General features: G+C 44.0%; 1 protein-coding gene across 3 annotated transcripts in view; it reads right to left on the reverse strand.

The window, feature by feature from the left end:
• Positions 1 to 2613: 2613 nt before the first annotated feature.
• Positions 2614 to 13808, reverse strand: part of LOC311232689 (apoptosis-associated speck-like protein containing a CARD) — a 28936-nt gene continuing 17741 nt past the window's right edge. For 2 of the 3 annotated variants that reach the window (XM_084319560.1, XM_084319561.1), the window contains exons 2-4: positions 11566 to 11868; positions 4760 to 4825; positions 2614 to 3159 (exon numbers count right to left, since the gene is read on the reverse strand). In XM_084319560.1, the coding sequence (XP_084175686.1) occupies positions 2900 to 3159; positions 4760 to 4825; positions 11566 to 11836 (597 nt within the window). In that variant the 5' untranslated portion in view covers positions 11837 to 11868 and the 3' untranslated portion in view covers positions 2614 to 2899. The remainder of the gene's footprint in view (positions 3160 to 4759; positions 4826 to 11565; positions 11869 to 13808) is intronic. The other variant, XM_084319559.1, reaches the window with a different exon arrangement.

The raw sequence follows: 13808 nt of genomic DNA on the forward strand, positions 1-13808 counted from the left end.
AGCGAGAGAGAGCAAGAGAGAGAGAGCGAAAGAGAGCAAGAGCGTGAGAGAGAGAGAGAGAGAGAGAGAGAGAGAGAGAGAGAGAGAGAGAGAGATATATAAGCATGTAAGCAAAACTAGATTTTAGGTCTGTGATGGAAAATGATTGTTAACACTTTGATCGCCATGGGTTAAATTCATAATTTACCATCCCTCGCCAGCTCTATTTGTCTATGGAGAAGTTCCCCTTCTTTGCAGGGCTATAACTTTTTAAATTCTATTGCTACATTGCCATTATTATGGCCCATTCAATGTCCTATATGTATTGTTCAGGGTGTAGCAACGTTAAACTTTTTCATTCACATATTCATACTAAAATATGGTCTAAAGCAGTGGTCACCAACCCGTCGATCTTGATCGACTGGTCGATCTTTGAGACCTTCCCTGTAGATCTTTCCATGAAATTTTTTTTTTTTAATTTTTTTTTTTTTTAATCTTTCCCTGAGAGTCCACATTACAGTTCTACTTTTGTTTTGATGTGAAAAGTGATGCTGCATAAGATGACTGCACTTAGCACTGACTGAGAAAGTACACATTACAGTTCTACTTTATAAAATGCTAATTGTAAATATGTTTGTCAATGTTAATAATATGAGAGTCCACATTACAGTTCTACTTTTGTTTTGATGTGAAAAGTGATGATGCATAAGATGACTGCACTTAGCACTGACTGAGAAAGTACATATTACAGTTCTACTTTGACGTTTTAATGTTGGACCAAAGCATTGCATGTAATTAGAATACAGGCAGATAAAAGTAATTTAGTTTAAAGTACAATCTTGGCTGTCTTTTTCTCTCAACGCTTCAATAGGTAGATCTTGCCTTCACCAAAAAAAAAAAAAGGTGATCTTGGGCTTAAAAAGGTTGGTGACCACTGCTATAGAGAATGTTGAGATGCAGCGTAGCACGATGTCAATGTATTCTAAATATATGCATTCATTGGAATGTGTATATGTATGTTTACATAACGGGCTTTATTCACCGTGGATGGACTGGACTTGGAATGGACATCATGCGAGAACTGCGCGTATATAATATTTGAATTGTGCATACGTGGCATTCACCAATTACCTCTTATTGTGGATTAGTCTATATAGGGTCAAATATGTCGTAAGGGATGCGCACACCAGTCCCACGGCTCTCCCGCGTTTTTACGAGTTAATACAGTCCATACATGATTTGCCTTACGCATGGAAACAGTAATATTTTGTGAACTATCTATTACATATCCATACATTTCTTGCTTGGGCTAAAAGTACAGTAAATTCCACAGAGTAAAATTTACCGTTTTCTTGCAGCTTTTTTTCTTACAGTGTAGAGTGCGTTTCAAAACATTACAGCTGGCCAAAACTGCTGGCGGTTTGGCCCTCCCTAACCTCAAATATTATTTTTGGGCTGCTCAATTTAGACCCTTGCACACCTGGATTACAGATGATTTGTCATCAAGATGGTTAAAAATGGAAAAAAAGACTTATCTACACAGAAACAACTTACTACCTTATTATTCTCTGGACATAAGATAAGGGAGGACTCAATAGGTGTGTGGTCCAGATTTACGATACAAATATGGAGAGAGGTCCAGAAAGAGTTCAGGTTGCCTTTAACATCGGGCCTGACCTCAATTGGTTTCATTGGGGACTTTACACCATCAACTTTGGATGCAGGATTCAGTGGATGGAGGACAAAGGGTCTGAAATTTGTTCACCAACTTATTCACTCCGGCCAGCTTAAATCTTTCGAACAACTCAGAGTGGAGTTTAGCCTAGTACTGACTTTTTCAGATGTCTCCAATTAAGTATTTTTTTTGAAAACCAGGAAGATTGGGACAAAATTCGACACCCTTCTGCAATATTATAGCTAATATCCAAATCGATGCTTCAATACAAAAAATTCTTTCTAAATTATATCAAAACCTAATATCAATGAACCCCAACGACTCGCTATACATTAAGTTGAAGTGGGAGGCTGAGCTCCAACAGGAGATCTCACAAGAGGAGTGGTTCGATGTTTGTACTGAAGCACATAAGGTGACTAATTCTAATTCCTGGAGAGAATATAAATGGAAAGTCATTAGGTTTTTCAAGACCCCCTTATTGACTGCTAAAGCAGGTACGACTCCCACAAGCGAATGCTGGAGGGGATGTGGTGAACAAATACACATTTTCTGGACATGCCCAAAATTATGTCACTTCTGGGATGATGTATTCAGGGATGTAAAAAAAAGTATTCGACATGGACATCCCACAAGATTTCAAAACTGCCATACTAGGAGTCATATACCAGAGGGCATTGAGGGAAGGAAAAGTGTGTATCTTCTTCAAATACTGTTAACTGCTGCCAAGAAAATGATCACAATTAATTGGTTAAAACCCAGTCCCCCAACACATAACCAATGGCTAAACAAAGTTAAAGAAATTCAGGACATTTCATTTTCTTTTTTAAATGGTTTGATCCACACATGTAGTATATTCTGGTTTACCTATTTTTTATTTTTTTTTATTTTACGCCCCTTCCCCTTCCCCAAGCATAGCTGTCTCTTAATGACACGGTACAGACATGATGTTAGTTGAGAACGAGTTGTAAAGTATATCTGCATATATGTACTGTCTTGATTTTGTGCTGAATAAAAAAATATATGAACCAGTATATTATGTAATAATAATTAATAATAAACTGTACTTTTGAAGAAGTCTTTATTCATCATGCAGTGACACACACATGCAATGGGTGGCACACACAGTAACACACACATGCAAAAAAATAAATTGGGTCGCAGATTCAATTTAGTCTCTGCGCTTGATCCATCCCGTCGTCCTCCCAACTGGTAAAATCAGACACATTTATGATATCTAAATAGACATCAAGGTCTATTCAGGTCATCGACGAGATATCGTTCCTTCTCCACCAGAATCTCATAGAAGAGGTCCTTGCCGCTTGGCCCACTGGCGTTCAGGGGACCGCTATAGAGCGCCCTCATCTGGTCTTGACTGGTGCTCTTAGACATCACCAGATTGTAGCCTTCCTGGGTGATGACACCCCGGGCAAGGAGTTCATCCAAGATGGATGCCACCATGTTCACCCGCTGGATCAGGGTGGCCCGGTGCGTATCCACAAAGGAGGCTAAGGAAATGAAAACACACTTGTTGGTGACCTATTTCATCTATCATGCTGCAGTCATCATGTTTTGAAGCTTTAACAGAATAGCATACCCTTACGAAAAAGTATCATGTATTTCCAAAAAGGCTTCATGGTATTTCCATAATTCTTTTGTCACTACCACCATACTACGGGGATATTATGGGGGGTGGGGGGGGGGGGGGGGGGGGGTGGAAGGAGACATGTGGTTACATTTCCGGGGTCTTCTGGACTAAAGCAAGGGTGGGGGTAGTTTATTGGCTTGGGGGTTGTTCTGTTTTGGGTTGCAGGTGTTCTTAATGGGGGGGGGGGTCATAAGAAGTGAAGAACATAGGGTAAAATTGGAGCAGTCTGTTGGCTTGGCCAGCTTGTTTTTGTTTGGGTGAAAATATCAACCCCCAGGTTAGCCATAACTTATGGCTAAGACCGGGAATACAACGTTTAAACCCTGGGGTTAGCCGTACGACAGGGAATAAAACGTTTCAACCCCCATGGTTAGCCATACGACAGGGAATACCACATTTAAACCCTGGGGTTAGCCGTATGACAGCGAATAAAACGTTTCAACCCCCAGGGTTAGCCGTACGACAGGGAATACAACATTTCAACCCCAGGGTTAGCCATACAGCAGGGGTGCGTTGCTCATGGGACGGGGTTGCATGCCGTGCAACCGGCTCTGTGAGCAGAAGCACGCGCACACACATGCACGGATGTGCATGCGCGACTTTGCGCGTGCACTGCACACAGGAATGCGCTGCACTCGACTGATGCACCAACTCGCTAAGTCCCACCTGGCTACTTTGCATAACAATAGCACAGGTCGTCAGGTGTGTTCAAATACGTTCTAAGGTACATTCACACAAAACTTGTGAATGAAATGTGTTACATTCCATTCGTAGAGGCAATTAGGCATTGTCTTTAGTCTGTGCGTACGCGAGGGAACATTTATGCGCATGTGCGGGAGCGTGCGTGCACGTGGCGTCATTAAAACACTGTGCAACCAGCTTTGAAATCACCAACGCACCCCTGCCGTACAGGGAGTAAAACACAGCAACGCTACAGTATTATTTAAGCACAAAAGCGGCACCATGGTGATGGCATACCATGGTAAATTACATGGTCAGTACTATGGTAAAACTGAAATTACCATCAAACTATGATGATACTTTTTTGTAAGGGTACATCTGAAAAATTCTATAGCATGGTTTACATAATGTTTACACATTTTAAAACATTATACTCTGCATGCATACTGACTTCCTGAAAAGTCATTGTTTGTTATTTATGAATTTAATACCCTGTCATTGCTCCTCACAAATGCCATACATAAATATTAAGCCTATTCAAGGGTATGATGTCAATGTTAAATAATCTAACTTTTCTGTGTAGTTGACTTGCATGCTGTAGTAGTAAACTAGACATGAACCCAATTCTGAATTGAGTTTCAGCAATTAACAAGGCAGGCGGTTCAAGGGCACTTAGTTGGGGGGGGGGGGGGGGGGGGAATGCTACAATATAGTTTAATGCATGATTCTGAAGAGGAATATCAAAACCCACACATTTGACCGTAGAATACCTCACATACCTCCCCTGGCTGCAGGCGGTGCTCCTGCACGCGAGGATCCTGTGGCTGAAGCCGAGGTTGCTGTGGCTGAAGAACAGTGAGAGATTATGTAAGATTGCGCAACCATGTTGTATTCTTATTTAGGGTATAGTTAGGCCTATAGAAAATGTAGGCTAAGTTCAACACGTTTCTCTATAAAAAAACAGCATATATTTACAATTACAAAATAGCTAAACTTTGGTTGGTAACAGGTGTTGTTCAATCTATTATGTAGTCGGAACCAAAAGTCATTAGTTTGCAAAAATGAATAACCTAAACTGTAAACTGTCCGTGTACTACTGATAAATCATGTGGTATAAATGTACAACTGCTTGTGTGTTGAGATTGTCGATTCACGCTTTAGTTTCATTTTTGTTTTCCTTGTTTGATATTGTTTATTGTTTGTTATAAATGTGGTTTAACAGGCGGGAAATAATTTAAAAATCTAAATAGTAAAAAAAAATCTATATAATAATAACTCAAACGAACGTGCAAAAAAGTATGCATTTGGTTTTATCCCGGGGCGTCTGGCTGCAGATAATCTTAGGAGGCTGTTGCATGTAATCGATAACAGTAAAGACAATACAACTCCATCCACAGTTCTGTCTTTGGATGCCATGAAGGCGTTTGACAGACTTGAGTGGTCATATCTGTGGAAGGTACTTGAGGTCATGGGTCTTGGAAAGAGTTTTATTCATATGATTAAAGTCCTGTATGCCTCGCCGTCTGCGATGATACTGACAGGCAAAAACTGTTCCACACTCTTTCCAGTCTCCAGATCTTCTAGACAGGGTTGCCCTCTGAGCCCGGGACTGTTCGCGCTTTCCCTCGAACCTTTGGCCCAATTTATTAGGCAATCGGAGGACATCGTCCCCATAATGGTCAACAATACTCCACACAAAATTGCTCTCTATGCGGATGACCTGCTGATTTTCATGGACGACCCCTCCCGGTCGGCCACAAAATTATTGAGGATAATCGACGACTTTGGTAAATTGTCAGGTTTTAAGATTAACTGGAACAAATCAGCCTGCCTACCTCTTAATGAACTGGCCAAGGCGGTACGACTACCAGCTGATATCCCCATAGTAGAACATTTCAAATACCTGGGCATAGAGATATTCCCCACGCTGAACCAAACTACTAAGTACAACTTCACGGGTACTTATGATAAAATACGCCAGGATCTAGACAGGTGGTCGTCCCTTCCTAACTCCTTACAAGCCCGGGCTTCCATAATCAAAATGAACATCCTGCCTAGGATAAATTTTATTAGCTCAATGCTCCCCCTGCCCCCTCCAATAGACCACTGGCGCAAGGTACAATCGATGGTATCTAAGTTTGTCTGGAATAACAAACGCCCGAGAATCAAAAGGGCTACTACTCAACGTAGGAAACAAGATGGGGGCCTCGCAATCCCTGATTTTAAACTGTATTTCTGGTCCTTTTCACTGAGACCTTTGATGTGCTGGCTAGACCCTGTAGAGGCTGTATCGTGGCGCTCCTTAGAAGCGGCGGCGGTGTCTCCGCTAAGATTACAGGATGTAGTGTACTCCACTGTCTCTATTGCGAAATGCCGGCTGAGGTATGGACCGATCATAACTCACGTGATCCAAACGTGGCGTAATGTACAGAGGTCGTGTGGGGTTAAATGCCCTTGGCACCTGGACTCTCCAATTTTTAATAACCAGCAATTACTTGTTGGACACAAGCCGGTTAATATTCCTCAATGGCAAAGGAGGGGAGTGCATACTCTGGAGGATATTTATGATAAGAACGGCCTCCGTGCGTTTCAGGACTTAAGAGAATTTTATGATCTACCCGGCGAGTCCTTCTTTCTTTACCTTCAACTAAGGTCAGCACTGAGGGCGCATGGCGTACCGTGGGCTCAAGCCTTGCACCCACACCCCTTCCTCAGGCTCATAGTGGACAGGACGACATCCAGAGGGTTTGTCTCCGACTTTTATACGCTCTTAATTCAATCCACGTATAAAAATTTATCATTGGATACAATCTGGCGTGTGGATATACCTGAGTTGGACCCCGAGTTTGACTGGGATGATGTTTGGGCAAATGTGGCATTATCTTCCCGCAACCCCAATCACCAGCAAATTAATTTTAATTATATTCATAGGACCTATCTTACACCTAGGAAGCTATTTGCTATGGGACTGATAACCGACTCTCGGTGCACTTTGTGCTCTCAAAAGGCCACTGGCACTTATATGCATATGTATTGGGATTGCCCACCAGTGGCCCGCTTCTGGAGGTCAATAACGGACAAACTTTCAGATCTGTGTGGCTTAACTATCCCATTCACAGCTGTTACGCTACTCCTGAACGATATAACGACACTACCCGCGTCCGTACAACTGAAAAGGGTTGTCCTAGCGGGCGTCACAGCAGCGAAGAAGCTAATAGCAATGAGATGGAAGGAGCCTGAGAAGCTTACAATGATTAACTGGTCCCTAACTCTATTGGATGTGATTTATCTTGAGATATCCACGGCCCGGGTGATCGGGGTAGGGCAGGCTGGAATTGACCTGTGGTTCGCAGCAGCTGAGAAGGTAAAGACCGCAGTGTGCGGCTGAGCGGGGTTGGGGCGCTTGATCGGGGGGGTCCGGCGGTCTCTGGGGAGGGGGAGGAGGAAATGTCTTGTCTGTCTTGGTTTTTGTCTTGTCCTTCTTAACTTTGACTGGGGGGATTTTAGGGGGGGTTGGTATTTAGCTATTCTGCGCTATATGTCAACTCACATGCCATCTCCCCAAGAGACTAATATTGACAGACTGATTGACCTGTCAACCAACTTGGAGGAAGAATTTCTTTCTTCTTACACTTTACCGTCTGCAAGTTTGGCAGTCTTGAACATGTGTAAGGGACCTAGGCTATCTACAGTAAATCTGCGGCAACACTCTCATAAACAATCTTTTAAGTCACTCCACTTTGTAAAGGTGGGGAAAGGTTGCCATGTTTTGAAGACCCTTTTTGTTATTGAAGTAGCCATCTATATTTGATAGGTTGGACGCTGTTTCTTTTTCTTTTTGTCTTTATAATTTATTATTCTGTATTATTATTGTTTGTTATTCTCCTGTGAAAGTTATGTTTTTTGTTACTGTGGTTATTGTGTTGTCCTGTTTCATGTAATTAATAATAAAAAAATTTGATCAAAAAAAAAATAATAGCGCTGCCCGAGGCTGGGCATATGATACATGATTCTTTATTTTTTTTGGACCTTGTGGTGTTTTTGTTTTGTTCTTGATTTGATGTTTCTTCTTGACTTGTTTGGGGAGGACGTGTACGGCCCATGGGGACATTGACGTGTGTTGTCGGGCCTTATAAATACATTTGATTTGATACAGTCAACGTATTCTTAAATAATAGCGCTGCCCGAGGCTTAGTGGCAATGCACCTTTACAGTCGTACACCTGGCAGTAACAGGGAAAATGCATAAAACACCCCTGGAACCTGCTAAACAAGCTTAAAGCCAGGTTAATTTTTCAAGCACGACATGCAGATTTGCAGTTTTGCCTTATTTGAATCAAACTCTATAAGCTTAGTACACACGTCACAAACTGCACGATGCAACACACCGAGTGAGAGTGAGAGAGAGAGAGAGAGAGAGAGACAGAGAGAGCGTGCGAGAGAGAGAGAACGCGCGAGAGCGCACGAGAGAGCGAGAGAGAGAGCAAGAGAGAGAGAGCGAGAGAGAGAGAGAGCAAGAGAGAGAGAGAACGCGCGAGAGCGCACGAGAGAGCGAGAGAGAGAGCAAGAGAGAGAGAGCGAGAGCAAGAGAGAGAGCAAGAGAGAGAGAGCGAGAGCAAGAGAGAGAGCGCGAGAGAGAGCGCGAGAGAGAGCGAAAGAGAGCAAGAGCGTGAGAGAGAGAGAGAGAGAGAGAGAGAGAGAGAGAGAGAGAGAGAGAGAGAGAGAGAGATATAAGCATGTAAGCAAAACTAGATTTTAGGTCTGTGATGGAAAATGATTGTTAACACTTTGATCGCCATGGGTTAAATTCTATTGCTACATTGCCATTATTATGGCCCATTCAATGTCCTATATGTATTGTTCAGGGTGTAGCAACGTTAAACTTTTTCATTCACATATTCATACTAAAATATGGTCTAAAGTATAAGTATGTTTTTATCGTTTTCTGCAGCTTTCTTCAGAACGTGATTTATAGCCCTAAATGCATTATATTGATGATGAAATACAGTTTGGTAGCGATCGGCGCGAGATGAAAAATTTCAACTGGACGTACTTCTAGAATGATCTACGTATGATCTGATGATGACCGGATGGGCGGGGGATCGTTTATAATTCCGTGGGCAACATTAGATGATTCATCCAGAGTGGGTCATATGTTCATCATAGCAGTTTATATTGAACACGTTAGAATATAACGCTGAATCTTACCGTATGTTCCTCGCGCCGTTGGACGATCAGCGTGGAGTAGACCGTTTTCGATTATGGGATGTAGAAATGCCCGATCCATTTCCAGGTTGTATAATAGTATATACGTCCAAATAACGTTGTTTATTGAGTTAGGGCGAGCGATCTATTATCCAGTGTTTCAAGATGGAGTCGCGGGAGCTATAGAGAGTGGCCGGACCACATTTGCATGAGTACTACTGGTTCAAAGGTTAATATCCGGTTGGCAATCTGCCGATCGGCCACCAGATGGCGCTCTTGAACCGCTAGAGAGTTGAGAGGAGATCACACTTGTGTCTCAGGGCCCCGGAAAGGAAATATGATTTCGATGACAGATTTTTGAAATATTGACATCAAAGACGAGTTAAGGCGTCCTCGGCGGAATGAGCATGGCGGGGAATGACGAGTCCGGCGTTTTCGGCGGTTAAAGTGTTAACATTCTATTTATTTTTATTTAAAAAAAAAATTAATTTATATTTTTTTTTGCGAGGCCCCCCTTCTTTCTCGCAAGGCCCTGTGCGACCGCACTGCTCGCACGCCCCTAGCGGTGGCCCTGCGTGTAATAAGTGTGCTTGTGTAAGTCACTGGAGGTGCTTTTGTGTGTGTCTGCTCATGTGATAATTCAGAGTCTATCCGTCAGTAGTCTGTTCGCCCGGTGGAAGTAGCTGCTCAGTGTTCAGTTGGACGTGGACCTGAGACTGCGGTAGCTCTACATTCTGACAGCCATCACCGATACAGAGCGTCTGGTCAGTAACATGGGTCTCCCAGTCCCTCAGCTCTGCAGTAAACAGCCATCACTGATACAGAGCGTCTGGTCAGTAACATGGGTCTCCCAGTCCCTCAGCTCTGCAGCAAACAGAACATACATTTCCTGGTATCTCGTTCTCACTTTATCCAATCAGGAAAGAGAGCTCCACACTGCAAAGATGGTCCGACAATTTGGCTTGGCAAGATTTATTGAATGTAAAAATATCTAGGGTTCTCCCTCCTGATTGGATAAAGTGAGAACAAGATTCCAGAAAATGTATTTTGTGTTTAGTGCAGAGTGGAGGGACTGGGAGACCCATGTTACTGACCAGACACTCTATATCAGTGATGGCTGTTTACTGCAGAGCGGAGGGACTGGGAGACCCATGTTACTGACCAGACACTCTATATCAGTGATGGCTGTTTACTGCAGAGCGGAGGGACTGGGAGACCCATGTTACTGACCAGACACTCTATATCAGTGATGGCTGTTTACTGCAGAGTGGAGGGACTGGGAGACCCATGTTACTGACCAGACACTCTATATCAGTGATGGCTGTTTACTGCAGAGTGGAGGGACTGGGAGACCCATGTTACTGACCAGACACTCTATATCAGTGATGGCTGTTTACTGCAGAGCGGAGGGACTGGGAGACCCATGTTACTGACCAGACACTCTATATCAGTGATGGCTGTTTACTGCAGAGCGGAGGGACTGGGAGACCCATGTTACTGACCAGACACTCTATATCAGTGATGGCTGTTTACTGCAGAGCGGAGGGACTGGGAGACCCATGTTACTGACCAGACACTCTATATCAGTGATGGCTGTTTACTGCAGAGCGGAGGGACTGAGAGACCCATGTTACTGACCAGACACTCTATATCAGTGATGGCTGTTTACTGCAGAGTGGAGGGACTGGGAGACCCATGTTACTGACCAGACACTCTATATCAGTGATGGCTGTTTACTGCAGAGCGGAGGGACTGGGAGACCCATGTTACTGACCAGACACTCTATATCAGTGATGGCTGGGAGAGTGTAACGTGTGGAAGGTCGCACTACCTCTCTCCAGATCCTACCCTCGCTGAGCAGGCGCCCCGACCGAACTGTGGGGGTCGCTGTCCACAACGCCCAGGACCCACCCGCCAGCTTTCCCACCCCCTAATACTGCCAATTGTATTAGTGTGAACGGCCAGCCAAGCTGGTGACAGCGCCGGGAGCTGGGCTCGAACCCAGCATCTCCGGCGTTGGTGACGAACGCAATCTCCGCTACGCCACCTGACCGCCCCGCCAAATTATTTTTAATGATAAATACATAAATCAATAATTTAATTGGAGGAGGAGCAATACTTTTATTCTGCACCTTTCTAAAAGCTCTGTGGAAGTATTATTTAGAAAAGAAAAATGATTATACAAATTAATGTTATCTATAGCACCTTTAAATGTTTCTCTTGGTATACTGTATCAGGTTTTACTATTGAGGAAATTCTCCTGATACCCACTATACCTTTTAGCCTAGTATTGGCCCTATATCCGACACCGATATCGGTGCATCCCTCATAAGAAGATAATTGTACTGCTATAATACTAAATCTATAGAGAACATTTGTACCTCTGGTCACTCTGGTTTCCTTCTTTAATTTATCTGCAGCATTGTGGTTGTTCATCTTCTTCAGAATCGCAATAGTGATAGACACAGCCCCCTCTTCGAGGTATCTGTCCACCATTGCAGTCACTGTGTTGCGCCGTTTCGCTCCATCAATTAGGCCCTTGGGAATGGGTTCAAAACCCTCCAATATGTCCAGAGTGAGGTACCATTGGAACGTCTCCACGTCGTCATCAACCATACCCTCCAGTATACGCAGGAGCCGCTGTTCGGTCATCGTAGATCACTGGCCACGGATGGGAAACCAATCTGTAATGTCAAGCCACATGTTATGGGAGAATACAGATACATGACAGCGTATATAGGTCTTGCTGTGGAAATGCGCAACATGTCATCTAACTAGTGCGAAATGAATAAATCACGTTCAAAATATAAATAACTTCTCCACCACTGTTTGTGATTCTGCCTAAATACTAGGGATGGGTACCGAATTCGGTACTTTTGAGGTACCGAACCGAAACACGTCGGTACTACCGAGTATCGATTCAAGTGAGATACAGAAAAAAATAAAAAATAATTTTTTTTTTTACCTTTTTTCTTTTCATGTCAACGTTCACACGCACAATATATGCTTACCTAGGATTTGACTTGATGGCAAGCCGAAAACTGTAGAAATTGTAGTTATTTGAAGTTTGGATTTTTTTTCACGACAGGTAGGTAAATTACATTTCTTGAGACTAAAGTACCGAAAAAAGGTACCGTTGGGTACCGGTATCGATTCACAGGTACCGGTACCGGTACCGTATCGGTTCAAATGTGAAAGGTACCCATCCCTACTAAATACATTTAATTTTTTAAAGCCAGGACTCGACAGTGCGTGCTTCACTAGTCGCATTTGATAACTTTTGTCTCTCTCTCTCTCTTTCTCTCCCTCTCACTCTCTGTACGTCCAATTATTTGAATTTAATTTAGTGTTTTGTGTGTGTGTGTGTGTGTGTGTGTGTGTGTGTGTGTGTGTCTGTGTGTGTGTACATTTACTATAGGCTATCTTTTTTACATGGATTAGGCTAATAATTACTAATTAGCTTTAACAATCCTGATTTCTTCAAAAGGAAGATATTGATTTACATAGTATATATAATCTTTTTTCAAGTCAAGAAAATACGATGAAGCTTATCTCATTCTTGGCAAGATTTCTCTCAATAAAATAAAAACACACAGTTCGAGTGTCTATTGAACTGTTTTGTTATATTATCGTATAGCTTACGCTCTGCACTCTAGTGGAACTATCCCTTTATCAATCTAATACTGAATAATTTTTCTCCACATGTACACACGCCTGGCCACACCCACATCCGCTCCTCTACATAAGCGGGGTCGTGGCCATACTAACAGCTCCTTCCCTATTTTCACCACCGTAGAAGTGACTGTATACACCACTTTGAGTTTAGTGCCGAAATAGTTGTTGGAAAGGCGCTACGTTGACATTGTATCTTTGTTTTTCTCTCTTTCGCAATTTTACAAGAAAAACGAAGAGATAATGTTTAGACCTTCGGAGGGTTTAGACGCTCGCAACGTCACCCTTCACCAGCGCTTCACCATCGCCGCGTCCTCCGTGCGTCGTGGGGCGTCTCTGGCTCCGCGGTCGTGGCAGCCAGATATGCCTGGGCGGCGCCCGGTGGTGAGTTTGCCTCGCCGAGGGGCTGTTGAGCCTCCATCTCCTGTGAGATGGCCTGGTTCCGGCCCTGGTTCCCCCGCCAGTGGACAGTCGGCCGACAGGCCGACAGCTCCTCTGGTGGCAGGGGATTTGCGATGCAGACTCTTTGCCTCAGCTTGCTCTCGTCGTAGGGCGGCAAGCTGCAGGGGCGAACGGCCTGGCTTTGATGTTGTGTTGGAGCCGGACAAGAGTTCTCTTGCCTCGTCTCCATTTCCGATGGAGACTGAGGATTACATGGAGGGGGCAAGAGCTCTCTTGTTCGAAGCCCCGGTAGAGGCGTATCACTCTCCCCCTCGGGGAGTGGCAGGGAGTGTTGCGTCTCCTTGGGGTCCCTTGTACTCCAGGGTTAGTTAGAACCTCCGACCCCGAGACAAGATGCCCAGCTATCTGCCGCGTCGGATGGTGACGCCCGAGGCAGCCTCCCGTACGTGAGGGACGTGGAGGGAGGTACGCAAGGGAAGTTGCTTGCCTTGTTCCCCGAGCTCATGGCGGCCGCCGCAGCCGCTAATGGCGTGGCGTTGCCGCAGCCACT

The sequence above is a fragment of the Notolepis coatsorum genome (genome assembly GCF_963971535.1).
Source record: "Notolepis coatsorum genome assembly, chromosome: 7".
In the NCBI taxonomy this organism is placed as follows: Eukaryota; Metazoa; Chordata; class Actinopteri; order Aulopiformes; family Paralepididae; genus Notolepis; species Notolepis coatsorum.